The sequence below is a fragment of the Procambarus clarkii genome, chromosome 78, assembly GCF_040958095.1.
Source record: "Procambarus clarkii isolate CNS0578487 chromosome 78, FALCON_Pclarkii_2.0, whole genome shotgun sequence".
In the NCBI taxonomy this organism is placed as follows: domain Eukaryota; kingdom Metazoa; phylum Arthropoda; class Malacostraca; order Decapoda; family Cambaridae; genus Procambarus; species Procambarus clarkii.
This window is the reverse complement of record NC_091227.1, coordinates 9,570,406-9,589,745: the sequence shown is the minus strand read 5'-3', so window position 1 is coordinate 9,589,745 and position 19,340 is coordinate 9,570,406. Positions and strand designations below refer to the sequence as shown.

Sequence of the window (19,340 nt, the reverse complement as noted above, 5' to 3'; positions counted from 1 at the left end):
TTGTTACTGTTCGCCAGTCGTACTTCTCGCCCCTTACCGTAACTCTTTGGCTCCTTCCTGTTAGGTAGTTCCTTATCCATGCTAGGACCTTTCCCCCACCCCCGCCTGCCTCTCGAGCTTGAACAGCAGTCTCATGTGCGGTACTGTATCAAAGGCTTTTTGGCAGTCCAGAAATATGTGTGTGTGTGTGTGTGTGTGTGTGTGTGTGTGTGTGTGTGTGTGTGTGTGTGTGTGTGTGTGTGTGTGTGCAGGTTTAGAGCCAATCCTTCTAATATTTTCCGTGTAAATGTTTGTTTCTCACCTGCACTCTAGTGAATATAGGTTTAACATTTTCAAGCAATCCTGGTAATTTAGAAGTTTTATTGAGTGGATTCGGGCAGTAAAAGTCTTCTGCACGCTCTCCAGGTCAGCAATCTCTAAGGCTTTGAATGGGGATGTCATTGTGTAACAATATTTCACCCTAGAGAGAACTAGTGAGAGTGAATATAATTCCAAGCCTAACTACAGAGGCACACATAAATAGGTTAACATCAGCGCCACACTATACAATGGCAAAAGTCTGAATATCGTTCAGGAATCTAAATAAGGAGCTATTTACATTTTTATTTATATATATATATATATATATATATATATATATATATATATATATATATATATATATATATATATATATATTATATATATATATATATATTATATATTTATTATATACACATATATACAAGAGTTCTTACATTCTTGTACAGCCACTAGCACGCATAGCGTTTCAGGCAAGTCCTTAATCCTAATTTTCCCCGGAATACGACCCGCCAAATAGTTTTAACCAACAGGTACACATTTTACTGTTGGGTAAACAGAGGCTACAGTTAAGGATTGGCGCCTAGTAAATCCTACCCCCGGCTAGAATACGAACCCAGGACAAAGCGCTCGCGAAACGCCAGGTGAGTGTCTTACCACTTCGCCAAGGTGACCCTCCCTCCCTGTATAAGTTTGAGTTAGGTTCGGCTCCCCCCCCCCCCCCTAGGGGAGTGTTTCCGGGTGCCTTTGGGTGCCTTGGATACATGGCTCTACACCGCCAGTATGTGTGTCAGTATGAGTGATTAAGTGCTTAATTGCACACTAGTTTCTCTATCAGCTATCTCACCCTGTCAGAGTAAAAGAGACAGGTGTGTGTGTGTGTGTGTGTGTGTGTGTGTGTGTATATATATATTTATATATATATATATAATATATATATATATATAATAAATTTGTGTGTAGGTATATGTATGTGTATAAAGTATATGTGGAAGCTGATCAGAATTACATTTCACCTTTGTAAATGCACATTAATGACACTATGTAAAAGACACATCAAACACTTTATGTAGGGCATACGTAAATCTGTGTGTCTATGTATTTACGTATGTAGGTTAGCTTAGCATTTTAAAAGCACCGAATCACCTTTTGTGGTTGAGTGTTCAATAAACCCTTGAACTATATGTTTAACACATCTCTAACCCTGTCCATGGAGGACAGAAGAAAATGTATATATGCTGGTTAGCATTGTAAATGTGTGGCCACGTCCGGGTAGAAAATAATAATAATAATAATAATAATAATAATAATAATAATAAAAGTATGAGGCCCATCGTGGCATGTGCATCTCACCAAAATAGGAAAACTAGAAAAGGTTCAAAGGTTTGCAAGGAGGTTCATCCTGAAAAATGATGGATTGGTTACGAAAAAAGACAGGAGAGAGCTAGATCTGACATCGCTGGAGAAGACAGACGTGATAGAGACTTATAACATACTAAGAGGAATTGACAGAATGGAAAAACCAATGTTAAAAATAAATTCCAATGGAACAAGAGGCCAGGGATGGAAGACTTAAGAAACAGATGAGTCAGAGACGTTAGAAAGTTGTCTTTAGAATAGGAGTAGCGGGAAAGTGGAATGAAGTAAAAGAGTAGGTTGTAGGAAGCAAACTCTATCCATGTTTTGAGAAGTAAACACGAAAGAGAAATAAGGTAGGAGCCATTGTATTAGACAACCAGCGTTTAGGAAGGTGGGGTCCAAGAACTAACTCGTCTATTGGTGCCTGCTCGATCTTGCAGGCACCAATAGACGAGTACACACACACACACACACACACACACACACACACACACACACACGCGCGCGCGCGCGTACGTCAAAAACAGACAAGAGTGCGAAGAACAGTCTAGCAGTACGTGATGAAGAGGAGACAGATTCCTTAACCAGAAAAGGAGAAAGACCTGGGAGCGGACATAACCCCATATCTGATACCAGAAGCCCACAGGCCCACAGTAGCAGAATAACAGCAGTTGTATATGGCACAATGGTCAACATCCGTGTATCCTTCAAGTACTTGGACAAAGGGACTTTCTGGACCCTATGTAGCAGCAAAGGTGAGACCCACTTTTGAATATGCAACAAACATTGAAGCCTAACCTGAAAAAAAGATAAGGAGAAACTAGAAATACTTCAAAGATATGCATCTAGACTCGTTCCTGAGCTGAAGGTATTGAGTAATGAGTATAGACCAAGAGAACTGGACCTTACCACACTGGATGAAACGAGAGATTAGGGGGGGGGGACATGATAGTAACATATAAGATTGTAGGAGAAACTGACAGAGTAGACAAAGCAGCTTTCTTCATAGACTGAAACAGAATGAGGGGTCATAGATGGAAACTGGAGAATCAATTGAGTCAGAAAACCCTCGTCAAGAAGTTCTTCAGTGTTAGAACTGTCAATAAAAGGAACAGGTTACACGTAGAAGCCGTCGAAGCTGATTACAGTTTATAAATGTAAAAATGAAAAAAGCGTGAGAAAACAGGTTATTGCCTTGATCTAAGAACATTCGCAAGGCGGGGCTAGGAGCCAGGCTCAACCCTGTTAGCACATCTAGGCGAGTACAACCCCCCCCCCTCCTACCCACAACATCAGCTTTCGTGCACTCCCATCATAACACCCCCACACACTAAATATTGTGGGAGGTGGACGCCCACACTTGCAAATCAGGAGTAGGTGTTGGGAGAGGTATGAGTTATACTTGGGTCGTGCTAATGGTTCCTCCCGCCACCACCAGGTGAGGGATATTTACCGTCCTCTTACACTCAGGGACCATGTTGATGTGGCTCTGTGTTCTCCCTGGCTCCATTAGTCAAGCTCTGGCCCCACTGCCTCTATGGCCCATCTCATTCCTCACTCTCTGGTGTAAGTATGAGCTGTGCCTGGTGTCATATTAGTGGTGTGGCTCTGTGCTGCGTCTGGCCACAGTGCTTGAGGTGTGACAGCCTTCCTCTCTGCCTTATATCTTGTCGTTCCGGGGATCAACGCCCCCCAGCAGCGTAGCCTCGTACCAAGTCTCCTGTGAACGACCTCATCTGCTGAACTCGTAGTGTTTGTAGCTTTGAGTTCACAGCTCGGGTGATATAGAACGCCGAAGAAACGCGTTCGTGGCGTTAAAATGCCTTTGACTCTGTGCACTGGCGTTGACTTTCCACTACTACGAGGGCGCTGCTCTGTATGTGTGTGTGTGTGTGTGTGTGTGTGTGTGTGTGTGTGTGTGTGTGTGTGTGTGTGTGTGTGCGCGCGTGTGTGTGTGTGCGCGTGTGTGTGTGTGCGCGCGTGTGTGTGTGTGCGCGTGTGTGTGCGTGCGTGCGCCCCCCCCTCACACCCCCCCCCTCACACACCCCCCCCCCCCCTCACACACCCCCACGAACACCAACAGGCATGCAATGTGTATGTGCTTGCAAAATACATTACCTGAAACGTGCATGTGCGTGTATTCGTCACGAGACACGAAACATCTGTATTGTGCTCTACTCCTTCCGTGTGTGTGTAATTATACTAAGGAAGAGATAAGACGAGGACGTTTGACGCGTTCTGTGACCGGTGACGATTAATTCGCATGCAGCAGGCGGCTATGTTTTTATATCATGCAATTGGCTTGGTGGGTAATTACGGGATAATTAAAGGGCATCGTCTACAACAGTATGAGTATGAGGCACGAGTATGAGTATCTGTAGCTGGCAAGCTTGTGTCTGTGGTGTTAGGGTGCTAGTGATGGTGTCGTGCTTTGTCGCAGTGAGAAGATGGTGCACTGATAGATCTGCCGGTGTGGAGCAGGCCAGAGTAGTGCCGCCCGAGAGAGAGGGAGAGGGAGAGAGAGAGAGAGGGAGGAAGAGAGAGCGGGGCGTGAGGGCGCATAATACCCTGCTGGCCCGTGGCACCAAAACAAACTCTGGTTCCGGCCGCTTGTCACACGAGATGTACACAGAGCAGACTTCCCGGGGGTAGGAAGATGGGGGAGGTACAGGAGAAAAGAAAGGTTGAGAGAGGGGAGGGGGGGGGGCAAGTGTAAAGGATAGGTTATGGAAATGAAGAGAGAGTTTAGTGAGAGAGCAGAAGAGAGCAGAAGGGAGGGGCAGAGAAAGGAGACGGGAAAGGGGACAAGGCTAATGTTAATTTTTGTTATTGTTTTTACTAACATAATTAGTTACACCTGCATTGATGGAGTTTTCTAAAAAAAAAATTGCTGGACCAACCGGGCTGTGGTGGGTATGTGGGCCTGCGGGCCGCTCCAAGCAACAGCCTGGTGGACCAAACTCTCACAAGTCAAGTCTGGCCTCGGGCCGGGCTTGGGGAGTAGAAGAACTCCCAGAACCCCATCAACCAGGTATCAACCAGGTACCACTGGACGTGTGTGAAGGGTTGCATAGTGTGTCAAGACCTGGCAATGTGGTTAAAAATCCCCTCCTGGACGGATGGTTAGTCACACAGGGACATGTGATCAGTAGTCTGCACTGGCATACCACCCACCCCAGCACCAGTCTTTCCCCCCCCCCCTTGACCACCCCAGCAACAGTCTTCCCCCCCCCCATTGACCACCCCAGCAACAGTCTTCTTCCCCCCCCTAGACCACCCCAGGAACAGTCTTCTCCCCCCCCTCGACCACCCCAGCACCAGTCTTCTCCCCCCCTTGACCACCCCAGCAACAGTCTTCTCCCCCCCTCGACCACCCCAGCACCAGTCTTCTCCCCCCCTTGACCACCCCAGCAACAGTCTTCTCCCCCCCCCCTCGACCACCCCAGCACCAGTCTTCTCCCCCCCTTGACCACCCCAGCAACAGTCTTTTCCCCCCCTTAACCACCCCAGCAACAGTCTTCTCCCCCCCTTGACCACCCCAGCAACAGTCTTCTCCCCCCCCTTGACCACCCCAGCAACAGTCTTCTCCCCCCCCCCCCTTGACCACCCCAGCAACAGTCTTCTCCCCCCCCTTTGACCACCCCAGCAACAGTCTTCTCCCCCCCCCTTGACCACCCCAGCACTAGTCTTCTCCCCCCCTTGACCACCCCAGCAACAGTCTTCTCCCCCCCCCTTGACCACCCCAGCAACAGTCTTCTCCCCCCTTGACCACCCCAGCACTAGTCTTCTCCCCCCCTTGACCACCCCAGCAACAGTCTTCTCCCCCCCCTTGACCACCCCAGCAACAGTCTTCTCCCCCCCTTGACCACCCCAGCACTAGTCTTCTCCCCCCCTTGACCACCCCAGCAACAGTCTTCTCCCCCCTCCCTTGACCACCCCAGCAACAGTCTTCTCCCCCCCTTTACCACCCCAGCAGCAGTCTTCTCTCCCCCCCTCAACCACCCCAGCACCAGTCTTCTCCCCCCCTTGACCACCCCAGCAAGTCTTTCCCCCCCCCCTTGACCACCCCAGCAACAGTCTTTCCCCCCCCCTTGACCACCCCAGCAACAGTCTTCTCCCCCCCTTGACCACCCCAGCACCAGTCTTCTCCCCCCCCTCTACCACCCCAGCAACAGTCTTCTCCCCCCCTTGACCACCCCAGCAACAGTCTTCTCCCCCCCCCTTGACCACCCCAGCAACAGTCTTCTCCCCCCTCGACCACCCCAGGAACAATCTTCTCCCCGCCCACCCCAGCACCATTCTTCTCCCCCCCTTGACCACCCCAGCAAGTCTTCTCCCCCCCCCCTTGACCACCCCAGCAACAGTCTTCTCCCCCCCCTTTGACCACCCCAGCAACAGTCTTCTCCCCCCCCTCGACCACCCCAGCACCAGTCTTCTCCCCCCCCCCTTGACCACCCCAGCAAGTCTTCTCCCCCCCTGCCCACCCCAGCAACAGTCTTCTCCCCCCCCCCTTGACCACCCCAGCAACAGTCTTCTCCCCCCCCTTGACCACCCCAGCAACAGTCTTCTCCTCCCCCCTTGACCACCCCAGCAACAGTCTTCTCCCCCCCTTGACCACCCCAGCAACAGTCTTCCCCCCCTTGACCACCCCAGCAACAGTCTTTCCCCCCCCCCTTGACCACCCCAGCAACAGTCTTCTCCTCCCCCCTTGACCACCCCAGCAACAGTCTTCTCCCCCCTTGACCACCCCAGCAACAGTCTTCTCCTCCCCCCTTGACCACCCCAGCAACAGTCTTCTCCCCCCCCCTTGACCACCCCAGCAACAGTCTTCTCCCCCCCCTTGACCACCCCAGCAACAGTCTTCTCCCCCCCCTTGACCACCCCAGCAACAGTCTTCTCCCTCCCTTGACCACCCCAGCAGCAGTTTTCTTCCCCCCCCCCTTGACCACCCCAGCAGCAGTTTTCTTCCCCCCCCCCTTGACCACCACAGCAGCAGTCTCCTCCCTCCCCTTGACCACCCCAGCAACGGTCTTCTCCCCCCCACCCTTGACCACCCCAGCAACAGTCTTCTCCCCCCCTTGACCACCCCAGCAGCAGTCTTCTCCCCCCCTTGACCACCCCAGCAACAGTCTTCTTCCCCCCCTTGACCACCCCAGCAAGTCTTCTCTCCCCCCTTGACCACCCCAGCAACAGTCTTCTTCCCCCTTGACCACCCCAGCAACAGTCTTCTCCCCCCCCCCTTGACCACCCCAGCAACAGTCTTCTCCCCCCCTTGACCACCCCAGCAACAATCTCCCCCCCCCCCTTGACCACCCCAGCAACAGTCTTCTCCCCCCCCCTCGACCACCCCAGCACCAGTCTTCTCCCTCCCCCTCGACCACCCCAGCAACAGTCTTCTCCCCCCCTTGACCACCCCAGCACCAGTCTTCTCCCCCCTTGACCACCCCAGCAGCAGTTTTCTTCCCCCCCCCCTTGACCACCCCAGCAGAAGTTTTCTTCCCCCCCCCCTTGACCACCACAGCAGCAGTCTCCTCCCTCCCCTTGACCACCCCAGCAACAGTCTTCTCCCCCCCTTGACCACCCCAGCAGCAGTCTTCTCCCCCCTTGACCACCCCAGCAACAGTCTTCTTCCCCCCCTTGACCACCCCAGCAACAGTGTTCTCTCCCCCCTTGACCACCCCAGCAACAGTCTTCTTCCCCCTTGACCACCCCAGCAACAGTCTTCTCCCCCCCCCTTGACCACCCCAGCAACAGTCTTCTCCCCCCACCCTTGACCACCCCAGCAACAGTCTTCTCCCCCCCTTGACCACCCCAGCAGCAGTCTTCTCCCCCCCTTGACCACCCCAGCAACAGTCTTCTTCCCCCCCTTGACCACCCCAGCAAGTCTTCTCTCCCCCCTTGACCACCCCAGCAACAGTCTTCTTCCCCCTTGACCACCCCAGCAACAGTCTTCTCCCTCCCCCTCGACCACCCCAGCAACAGTCTTCTCCCCCCCTTGACCACCCCAGCACCAGTCTTCTCCCCCCCTTGACCACCCCAGCAACAGTCTTCTCCCCCCCCCTTGACCACCCCAGCAACAGTCTTCTCCCTCCCTTGACCACCCCAGCAGCAGTTTTCTTCCCCCCCCTTGACCACCCCAGCAGCAGTTTTCTTCCCCCCCCCTTGACCACCCCAGCAACAGTCTTCTCCCCCCCCTCGACCACCCCAGCACCAGTCTTCTCCCCCCCCCTTTGACCACCCCAGCACCAGTCTTCCCCCCCCCCTTTGACCACCCCAGCAACAGTCTTCTCCCCCCCCCCTCGACGACCCCAGCACCAGTCTTCTCCCCCCCCCTTGACCACCCCAGCAAGTCTTCTCCCCCCCTGCCCACCCCAGCAAGTCTTCTCCCCCCCTGCCCACCCCAGCAACAGTCTTCTCCCCCCCCCCTTGACCACCCCAGCAACAGTCTTCTCCTCCCCCCTTGACCACCCCAGCAACAGTCTTCTCCCCCCTTGACCACCCCAGCAACAGTCTTCCCCCCCTTGACCACCCCAGCAACAGTCTTTCCCCCCCCCTTGACCACCCCAGCAACAGTCTTCTCCTCCCCCCTTGACCACCCCAGCAACAGTCTTCTCCCCCCTTGACCACCCCAGCAACAGTCTTCTCCTCCCCCCTTGACCACCCCAGCAACAGTCTTCTCCCCCCCCCCCTTGACCACCCCAGCAACAGTCTTCTCCCCCCCTTGACCACCCCAGCAACAGTCTTCTCCCCCCCCTTGACCACCCCAGCAATAGTCTTCTCCCTCCCTTGACCACCCCAGCAGCAGTTTTCTTCCCCCCCCCCTTGACCACCCCAGCAGCAGTTTTCTTCCCCCCCCCCCTTGACCACCACAGCAGCAGTCTCCTCCCTCCCCTTGACCACCCCAGCAACGGTCTTCTCCCCCCCACCCTAGACCACCCCAGCAACAGTCTTCTCCCCCCCTTGACCACCCCAGCAGCAGTCTTCTCCCCCCCCCTTGACCACCCCAGCAAGTCTTCTCTCCCCCCTTGACCACCCCAGCAACAGTCTTCTTCCCCCTTGACCACCCCAGCAACAGTCTTCTCCCCCCCCCTTGACCACCCCAGCAACAGTCTTCTCCCCCCCTTGACCACCCCAGCAACAATCTCCCCCCCCCCTTGACCACCCCAGCAACAGTCTTCTCCCCCCCCCTCGACCACCCCAGCACCAGTCTTCTCCCTCCCCCTCGACCACCCCAGCAACAGTCTTCTCCCCCCCCTTGACCACCCCAGCACCAGTCTTCTCCCCCCTTGACCACCCCAGCAACAGTCTTCTCCCCCCCTTGACCACCCCAGCAACAGTCTTCTCCCTCCCTTGACCACCCCAGCAGCAGTTTTCTTCCCCCCCCCCTTGACCACCCCAGCAGCAGTTTTCTTCCCCCCCCTTGACCACCACAGCAGCAGTCTCCTCCCTCCCCTTGACCACCCCAGCAACAGTCTTCTCCCCCCCTTGACCACCCCAGCAGCAGTCTTCTCCCCCCCTTGACCACCCCAGCAACAGTCTTCTTCCCCCCCTTGACCACCCCAGCAACAGTCTTCTCTCCCCCTTGACCACCCCAGCAACAGTCTTCTTCCCCCTTGACCACCCCAGCAACAGTCTTCTCCCCCCCCCTTGACCACCCCAGCAACAGTCTTCTCCCCCCCACCCTTGACCACCCCAGCAACAGTCTTCTCCCCCCCTTGACCACCCCAGCAGCAGTCTTCTCCCCCCCTTGACCACCCCAGCAACAGTCTTCTTCCCCCCCTTGACCACCCCAGCAAGTCTTCTCTCCCCCCTTGACCACCCCAGCAACAGTCTTCTTCCCCCTTGACCACCCCAGCAGCAGTTTTCTTCCCCCCCCTTGACCACCACAGCAGCAGTCTCCTCCCTCCCCTTGACCACCCCAGCAACAGTCTTCTCCCCCCCTTGACCACCCCAGCAGCAGTCTTCTCCCCCCCTTGACCACCCCAGCAACAGTCTTCTTCCCCCCCTTGACCACCCCAGCAACAGTCTTCTCTCCCCCTTGACCACCCCAGCAACAGTCTTCTTCCCCCTTGACCACCCCAGCAACAGTCTTCTCCCCCCCCCTTGACCACCCCAGCAACAGTCTTCTCCCCCCCACCCTTGACCACCCCAGCAACAGTCTTCTCCCCCCCTTGACCACCCCAGCAGCAGTCTTCTCCCCCCCTCGACGACCCCAGCACCAGTCTTCTCCCCCCCCCTTGACCACCCCAGCAAGTCTTCTCCCCCCCTGCCCACCCCAGCAAGTCTTCTCCCCCCCTGCCCACCCCAGCAACAGTCTTCTCCCCCCCCCCTTGACCACCCCAGCAACAGTCTTCTCCTCCCCCCTTGACCACCCCAGCAACAGTCTTCTCCCCCCTTGACCACCCCAGCAACAGTCTTCCCCCCCTTGACCACCCCAGCAACAGTCTTTCCCCCCCCCCTTGACCACCCCAGCAACAGTCTTCTCCTCCCCCCTTGACCACCCCAGCAACAGTCTTCTCCCCCCTTGACCACCCCAGCAACAGTCTTCTCCTCCCCCCTTGACCACCCCAGCAACAGTCTTCTCCCCCCCCCCTTGACCACCCCAGCAACAGTCTTCTCCCCCCCTTGACCACCCCAGCAACAGTCTTCTCCCCCCCCTTGACCACCCCAGCAATAGTCTTCTCCCTCCCTTGACCACCCCAGCAGCAGTTTTCTTCCCCCCCCCTTGACCACCCCAGCAGCAGTTTTCTTCCCCCCCCCCCCCCTTGACCACCACAGCAGCAGTCTCCTCCCTCCCCTTGACCACCCCAGCAACGGTCTTCTCCCCCCCACCCTAGACCACCCCAGCAACAGTCTTCTCCCCCCCTTGACCACCCCAGCAGCAGTCTTCTCCCCCCCCCTTGACCACCCCAGCAAGTCTTCTCTCCCCCCTTGACCACCCCAGCAACAGTCTTCTTCCCCCTTGACCACCCCAGCAACAGTCTTCTCCCCCCCCCTTGACCACCCCAGCAACAGTCTTCTCCCCCCCTTGACCACCCCAGCAACAATCTCCCCCCCCCCTTGACCACCCCAGCAACAGTCTTCTCCCCCCCCCTCGACCACCCCAGCACCAGTCTTCTCCCTCCCCCTCGACCACCCCAGCAACAGTCTTCTCCCCCCCCTTGACCACCCCAGCACCAGTCTTCTCCCCCCTTGACCACCCCAGCAACAGTCTTCTCCCCCCCTTGACCACCCCAGCAACAGTCTTCTCCCTCCCTTGACCACCCCAGCAACAGTCTTCTCCCTCCCTTGACCACCCCAGCAGCAGTTTTCTTCCCCCCCCCCTTGACCACCCCAGCAGCAGTTTTCTTCCCCCCCCTTGACCACCACAGCAGCAGTCTCCTCCCTCCCCTTGACCACCCCAGCAACAGTCTTCTCCCCCCCTTGACCACCCCAGCAGCAGTCTTCTCCCCCCCTTGACCACCCCAGCAACAGTCTTCTTCCCCCCCTTGACCACCCCAGCAACAGTCTTCTCTCCCCCTTGACCACCCCAGCAACAGTCTTCTTCCCCCTTGACCACCCCAGCAACAGTCTTCTCCCCCCCCCTTGACCACCCCAGCAACAGTCTTCTCCCCCCCACCCTTGACCACCCCAGCAACAGTCTTCTCCCCCCCTTGACCACCCCAGCAGCAGTCTTCTCCCCCCCTTGACCACCCCAGCAACAGTCTTCTTCCCCCCCTTGACCACCCCAGCAAGTCTTCTCTCCCCCCTTGACCACCCCAGCAACAGTCTTCTTCCCCCTTGACCACCCCAGCAACAGTCTTCTCCCTCCCCCTCGACCACCCCAGCAACAGTCTTCTCCCCCCCTTGACCACCCCAGCACCAGTCTTCTCCCCCCTTGACCACCCCAGCAACAGTCTTCTCCCCCCCTTGACCACCCCAGCAACAGTCTTCTCCCTCCCTTGACCACCCCAGCAGCAGTTTTCTTCCCCCCCCCCCTTGACCACCCCAGCAGCAGTTTTCTTCCCCCCCCCCTTGACCACCACAGCAGCAGTCTCCTCCCTCCCCTTGACCACCCCAGCAACAATCTTCTCCCCCCCTTGACCACCCCAGCAGCAGTCTTCTCCCCCCCTTGACCACCCCAGCAACAGTCTTCTTCCCCCCCTTGACCACCCCAGCAACAGTCTTCTCTCCCCCCTTGACCACCCCAGCAACAGTCTTCTTCCCCCTTAACCACCCCAGCAACAGTCTTCTCCTCCCCCCTTGACCACCCCAGCAACAGTCTTCTCCCCTCCTTGACCACCCCAGCAACATTCTCCCCCCCCCTTGACCACCCCAGCAACAGTCTTCTCCCCCCCCTCGACCACCCCAGCACCAGTCTTCTCCCTCCCCCTCGACCACCGCAGCACCAGTCTTCTCCCCCCCTTGACCACCCCAACAACAGTCTTCTCCCCCCCCTTGACCACCCCAGCAACAGTCTTCTCCCCCCCTTGACCACCCCAGCACCAGTCTTCTCCCCCCCTTGACCACCCCAGCAACAGTCTTCTCCCCCCCCCGACCACCCCAGCACCAGTCTTCTCCCCCCTTGACCACCCCAGCAACAGTCTTCTCCCCCCCTTGACCACCCCAGCAACAGTCTTCTCCCCCCCCCACCTCGCCCACCTCAGCACCAGTCTTCTCCCCCCCTTGACCACCCCAGCAACAGTCTTCTCCCCCCCTTGACCACCCCAGCACCAGTCTTCTCCCCCCCTTGACCACCCCAGCAACAGTCTTCTCCCCCCCCGACCACCCCAGCACCAGTCTTCTCCCCCCTTGACCACCCCAGCAACAGTCTTCTCCCCCCCTTGACCACCCCAGCAACAGTCTTCTCCCCCCCCACCTCGCCCACCTCAGCACCAGTCTTCTCCCCCCCTTGACCACCCCAGCAACAGTCTTTTCCCCCCCTTGACCACCCCAGCAACAGTCTTCTCCCCCCGACCACCCCAGCACCAGTCTTCTCCCCCCCTTGACCACCCCAGCAACAGTCTTCTCCCCCCCTTGACCACCCCAGCAACAGTCTTCTCCCCGCCCACCCCAGTAAGCCCCCCCCCCACCCCAGTAAGTCCCCCCACCCCAGTAAGCCCCCACCCCAGTAAGCCCCCCCACCCCACGCCAGTTAGCCCCCCACCCCAGTAAGCCCCCCCCCACCCCAGTAAGCCCCCCCACCCCAGTAAGCCCCCCCCACCCCAGTAAGCCCCCCCCACCCCAGTAAGCCCCCCCCCACCCCAGTAAGCCCCCCCACCCCAGTAAGCCCCCCCCCCCCACCCCAGTAAGCCCCCCCACCCCAGTAAGCTCCCCCCCACCCCAGTAAGCCCCCCCCCCACCCCAGTAAGCCCCCCCCCACCCCAGTAAGCCCCCACCCCACCCCAGTAAGCCCCCCCCACAGTCTGCACATTATCACTAACGACCCAAAACCAACCGGACTAGATTCTATACCAACAGAACAGCCTTTATTTTTATTTTATTTTGTTTTGTTTTGGTGGCCTGTTGCCATTGCCAGCGCTGTTTATTTTAAGATTCAAATGAGGGTGGGCGGTGTGTTTGGCCGCTGACTGGGCATTGGAATGTCATTTGCTGGGATTGTTTTTGCCCGCCAAGTTCATGAATATATTATATAATGCGGATGTTTGGATTTACTTGTCGGGTGAGCATCGAGTTGGCCCGTGTGTTTGTGTTTGTTGGAGCGATGTATGACCACGTCACGAGACCTGTGTTGATGCTTGGTCTGGCTGTGTTGATGCTTGGTCTGGCTGTGTTGATGCTTGGCCTGGCTGTGTTGATGCTTGGCCTGGCTGTGTTGATGCTTGGCCTGGCTGTGTTGATGCTTGGCCTGGCTGTGTTGATGCTTGGCCTGGCTGTGTTGATGCTTGGCCTAGCTGTGTTGATGCTTGGCCTGGCTGTGTTGATGCTTGGCCTAGCTGTGTTGATGCTTGGCCTAGCTGTGTTGATGCTTGGCCTGGCTGTGTTGATGCTTGGCCTAGCTGTGTTGATGCTTGGCCTAGCTGTGTTGATGCTTGGTCTGGCTGTGTTGATGCTTGGCCTGGCTGTGTTGATGCTTGGCCTGGCTGTGTTGATGCTTGGCCTGGCTGTGTTGATGCTTGGCCTGGCTGTGTTGATGCTTGGCCTAGCTGTGTTGATGCTTGGCCTGGCTGTGTTGATGCTTGGCCTGGCTGTGTTGATGCTTGGCCTGGCTGTGTTGATGCTTGGCCTAGCTGTGTTGATGCTTGGCCTGGCTGTGTTGATGCTTGGCCTAGCTGTGTTGATGCTTGGCCTGGCTGTGTTGATGCTTGGCCTAGCTGTGTTGATGCTTGGCCTGGCTGTGTTGATGCTTGGCCTGGCTGTGTTGATGCTTGGCCTGGCTGTGGCCAGCTGGCCGTGTTGATGCTTGGTCTGGCTGTGTTGATGCTTGGCCTGGCTGTGTTGATGCTTGGCCTGGCTGTGTTGATGCTTGGCCTAGCTGTGTTGATGCTTGGCCTGGCTGTGTTGATGCTTGGCCTGGCTGTGTTGATGCTTGGCCTGGCTGTGTTGATGCTTGGCCTGGCTGTGTTGATGCTTGGCCTGGCTGTGTTGATGCTTGGCCTAGCTGTGTTGATGCTTGGCCTGGCTGTGTTGATGCTTGGCCTAGCTGTGGCCAGCTGGCCGTGTTGATGCTTGGCCTGGCTGTGTTGATGCTTGGCCTGGCTGTGGCCAGCTGGCCGTGTTGATGCTTGGCCTGGCTGTGTTGATGCTTGGCCTGGCTGTGGCCAGCTGGCCGTGTTGATGCTTGGCCTGGCTGTGTTGATGCTTGGCCTGGCTGTGTTGATGCTTGGCCTGGCTGTGGCCAGCTGGCCGTGTTGATGCTAGGCCTGGCTGTGTTGATGCTTGGCCTGGCTGTGTTGATGCTTGGCCTGGCTGTGTTGATGCTTGGCCTGGCTGTGTTGATGCTTGGCCTGGCTGTGGCCAGCTGGCCGTGTTGATGCTAGGCCTGGCTGTGTTGATGCTTGGCCTGGCTGTGTTGATGCTTGGCCTGGCTGTGGCCAGCTGGCCGTGTTGATGCTTGGCCTGGCTGTGTTGATGCTTGGTCTGGCTGTGGCCAGCTGGCTGTGTTGATGCTTGGCCTGGCTGTGTTGATGCTTGGCCTGGCTGTGTTGATACTTGGCCTGGCTGTGTTGATGCTTGGCCTGGCTGTGTTGATGCTTGGCCTGGCTGTGGCCAGCTGGCCGTGTTGATGCTTGGTCTGGCTGTGTTGATGCTTGGCCTGGCTGTGGCCAGCTGGCCGTGTTGATGCTTGGCCTGGCTGTGTTGATGCTTGGCCTGGCTGTGGCCAGCTGGCCGTGTTGATGTTTGGCCTGGCTGTGTTGATGCTTGGCCTGGCTGTGGCCAGCTGGCCGTGTTGATGCTTGGTCTGGCTGTGTTGATGCTTGGCCTGGCTGTGGCCAGCTGGCTGTGTTGATGCTTGGCCTGGCTGTGTTGATGCTTGGTTGTGTTGATGCTTGGCTGTGTTGATGCTTGGCCTGGCTGTGGGTAGCTGGCTGTGTTGATGCTTGGCCTGGCTGTGTTGATGCTTGGCCTGGATGTGGGCAGCTGGCTGTGTTGATGCTTGGCCTGGCTGTGTTGATGCTTGGCCTGGCTGTGGCCAGCTGGCCGTGTTGATGCTTGGCCTGGCTGTGTTGATGCTTGGCCTGGCTGTGTTGATGCTTGGCTGTGTTGATGCTTGGCCTGGCTGTGTTGATGCTTGGCTGTGTTGATGCTTGGCCTGGCTGTGGGTAGCTGGCTGTGTTGATGCTTGGCCTGGCTGTGTTGATGCTTGGCCTGGCTGTGTTGATGCTTGGCCTGGCTGTGTTGATGCTTGGCTGTGTTGATGCTTGGCCTGGCTGTGGGTAGCTGGCCGTGTTGATGCTTGGCCTGGCTGTGTTGATGCTTGGCCTGGCTGTGGGCAGCTGGCCGTGTTGATGCTTGGCCTGGCTGTGGTGATGCTTGGCCTGGCTGTGTTGATGCTTGGTCTGGCTGTGTTGATGCTTGGCCTGGCTGTGTTGATGCTTGGCCTGGCCGTGTTGATGCTTGGCCTGGCTGTGGGCAGCTGGCTGTGTTGATGCTTGGCCTGGCTGTGGTGATGCTTGGCCTGGCTGTGTTGATGCTTGGCCTGGCCGTGTTGATGCTTGGCCTGGCTGTGGTGATGCTTGGCCTGGCCGTGTTGATGCTTGGCCTGGCTGTGGGCAGCTGGCCGTGTTGATGCTTGGCCTGGCTGTGGGTAGCTGGCTGTGTTGATGCTTGGCCTGGCTGTGGTGATGCTTGGCCTGGCTGTGGTGATGCTTGGCCTGGCCGTGTTGATGCTTGGCCTGGCCGTGTTGATGCTTGGCCTGGCTGTGTTGATGCTTGGCCTGGCTGTGTTGATGCTTGGCCTGGCCGTGTTGATGCTTGGCCTGGCTGTGGTGATGCTTGGCCTGGCTGTGTTGATGCTTGGCCTGGCTGTGGTGATGCTTGGCCTGGCTGTGTTGATGCTTGGCCTGGCTGTGTTGATGCTTGGCCTGGCTGTGTTGATGCTTGGCCTGGCTGTGGGCAGCTGGCCGTGTTGATGCTTGGCCTGGCTGTGTTGATGCTTGGTCTGGCTGTGTTGATGCTTGGCCTGGCTGTGGCCAGCTGGCCGTGTTGATGCTTGGCCTGGCTGTGTTGATGCTTGGCCTGGCTGTGTTGATGCTTGGCCTGGCTGTGGTGATGCTTGGCCTGGCTGTGTTGATGCTTGGCCTGGCTGTGTTGATGCTTGGCCTGGCTGTGTTGATGCTTGGCCTGGCTGTGGCCAGCTGGCCGTGTTGATGCTTGGCCTGGCTGTGTTGATGCTTGGCCTAGCTGTGTTGATGCTTGGCCTGGCTGTGGTGATGCTTGGCCTGGCCGTGTTGATGCTTGGCCTGGCTGTGTTGATGCTTGGCCTGGCTGTGTTGATGCTTGGCCTGGCTGTGTTGATGCTTGGCTGTGTTGATGCTTGGCCTGGCTGTGTTGATGCTTGGCCTGGCTGTGTTGATGCTTGGCCTGGCTGTGTTGATGCTTGGCCTGGCTGTGTTGATGCTTGGCTGTGTTGATGCTTGGCCTGGCTGTGTTGATGCTTGGCCTGGCCGTGTTGATGCTTGGCCTGGCTGTGTTGATGCTTGGTCTGGCTGTGTTGATGCTTGGCCTGGCTGTGTTGATGCTTGGCCTGGCTGTGTTGATGCTTGGCCTGGCTGTGTTGATGCTTGGCCTGGCTGTGTTGATGCTTGGCCTGGCTGTGTTGATGCTTGGTCTGGCTGTGTTGATGCTTGGCCTGGCTGTGGGCAGCTGGCCGTGTTGATGCTTGGCCTGGCTGTGTTGATGCTTGGCCTGGCTGTGGGCAGCTGGCCGTGTTGATGCTTGGCCTGGCTGTGGGCAGCTGGCTGTGTTGATGCTTGGCCTGGCCGTGTTGATGCTTGGCCTGGCTGTGGTGATGCTTGGCCTGGCTGTGTTGATGCTTGGCTGTGTTGATGCTTGGCCTGGCCGTGTTGATGCTTGGCCTGGCCGTGTTGATGCTTGGCCTGGCTGTGGTGATGCTTGGCCTGGCTGTGGTGATGCTTGGCCTGGCTGTGGTGATGCTTGGCCTGGCTGTGGTGATGCTTGGCCTGGCCGTGTTGATGCTTGGCCTGGCTGTGTTGATGCTTGGCCTGGCCGTGTTGATGCTTGGCCTGGCCGTGTTGATGCTTGGCCTGGCTGTGTTGATGCTTGGCCTGGCCGTGTTGATGCTTGGCCTGGCTGTGGTGATGCTTGGCCTGGCTGTGGTGATGCTTGGCCTGGCTGTGGTGATGCTTGGCCTGGCCGTGTTGATGCTTGGCCTGGCTGTGTTGATGCTTGGCCTGGCTGTGGTGATGCTTGGCCTGGCTGTGGTGATGCTTGGCCTGGCTGTGGTGATGCTTGGCCTGGCTGTGTTGATGCTTGGCCTGGCTGTGTTGATGCTTGGCCTGGCTGTGTTGATGCTTGGCCTGGCTGTGGGCAGCTGGCCGTGTTGATGCTTGGCCTGGCTGTGTTGATGCTTGGCCTGGCTGTGTTGATGCTTGGCCTGGCTGTGTTGATGCTTGGTCTGGCTGTGTTGATGCTTGGCCTGGCTGTGTTGATGCTTGGCCTGGCTGTGTTGATGCTTGGCCTGGCTGTGTTGATGCTTGGTCTGGCTGTGTTGATGCTTGGTCTGGCTGTGTTGATGCTTGGTCTGGCTGTGTTGATGCTTGGTCTGGCTGTGTTGATGCTTGGCCTGGCTGTGTTGATGCTTGGCCTGGCTGTGTTGATGCTTGGCCTGGCTGTGTTGATGCTTGGCCTGGCTGTGTTGATGCTTGGCCTGGCTGTGTTGATGCTTGGTCTGGCTGTGTTGATGCTTGGCCTGGCTGTGGGCAGCTGGCCGTGTTGATGCTTGGTCTGGCTGTGTTGATGCTTGGTCTGGCTGTGTTGATGCTTGGTCTGGCTGTGTTGATGCTTGGCCTGGCTGTGTTGATGCTTGGCCTGGCTGTGTTGATGCCTGGCCTGGCTGTGTTGATGCTTGGCCTGGCTGTGTTGATGCTTGGTCTGGCTGTGTTGATGCTTGGCCTGGCTGTGGGCAGCTGGCCGTGTTGATGCTTGGCCTGGCTGTGTTGATGCTTGGCCTGGCTGTGGGCAGCTGGCCGTGTTGATGCTTGGCCTGGCTGTGTTGATGCTTGGTCTGGCTGTGGTGATGCTTGGCCTGGCCGTGTTGATGCTTGGCCTGGCCGTGTTGATGCTTGGCCTGGCTGTGTTGATGCTTGGCCTGGCTGTGTTGATGCTTGGCCTGGCCGTGTTGATGCTTGGCCTGGCTGTGGTGATGCTTGGCCTGGCTGTGGTGATGCTTGGCCTGGCTGTGTTGATGCTTGGCCTGGCTGTGTTGATGCTTGGCCTGGCTGTGTTGATGCTTGGCCTGGCTGTGTTGATGCTTGGCCTGGCTGTGGTGATGCTTGGCCTGGCTGTGTTGATGCTTGGCCTGGCTGTGTTGATGCTTGGCCTAGCTGTGTTGATGCTTGGCCTGGCTGTGTTGATGCTTGGCCTGGCTGTGTTGATGCTTGGCCTGGCTGTGTTGATGCTTGGCCTAGCTGTGTTGATGCTTGGCCTGGCTGTGTTGATGCTTGGCCTGGCTGTGTTGATGCTTGGCCTGGCTGTGTTGATGCTTGGCCTGGCTGTGTTGATGCTTGGCCTGGCTGTGTTGATGCTTGGCCTGGCTGTGTTGATGCTTGGCCTGGCTGTGTTGATGCTTGGCCTGGCTGTGTTGATGCTTGGCCTGGCTGTGTTGATGCTTGGCCTGGCTGTGTTGATGCTTGGCCTGGCTGTGTTGATGCTTGGCCTGGCTGTGTTGATGCTTGGCCTAGCTGTGGCCAGCTGGCCGTGTTGATGCTTGGCCTGGCTGTGGGCAGCTGGCTGTGTTGATGCTTGGCCTGGCTGTGTTGATGCTTGGCCTGGCTGTGGCCAGCTGGCCGTGTTGATGCTTGGCCTGGCTGTGTTGATGCTTGGTCTGGCTGTGGTGATGCTTGGCCTGGCCGTGTTGATGCTTGGCCTGGCTGTGTTGATGCTTGGCCTGGCTGTGTTGATGCTTGGCCTGGCTGTGTTGATGCTTGGCCTGGCTGTGTTGATGCTTGGCCTGGCTGTGTTGATGCTTGGCCTGGCTGTGTTGATGCTTGGTCTGGCTG

At 57.3% G+C, this 19,340-nt stretch overlaps 1 protein-coding gene and 1 non-coding gene across 2 annotated transcripts in view; both read left to right on the top strand.

Annotated features, from left to right (window-relative positions):
- The first annotated feature begins 2,344 nt into the window (after positions 1-2,344).
- The window catches only part of LOC138357450 (uncharacterized), a 51,528-nt gene continuing 34,532 nt past the window's right edge, over positions 2,345-19,340 (top strand). The window contains exon 1 of the mRNA XM_069314304.1: positions 2,345-2,414. Coding sequence (XP_069170405.1) covers positions 2,345-2,414 — 70 coding nt within the window. The remainder of the gene's footprint in view (positions 2,415-19,340) is intronic.
- Positions 3,534-3,783, top strand: LOC123746163 (small Cajal body-specific RNA 2). The gene has a single exon (XR_006771469.2). It is a non-coding gene; the product is annotated as a small Cajal body-specific RNA 2 (non-coding RNA).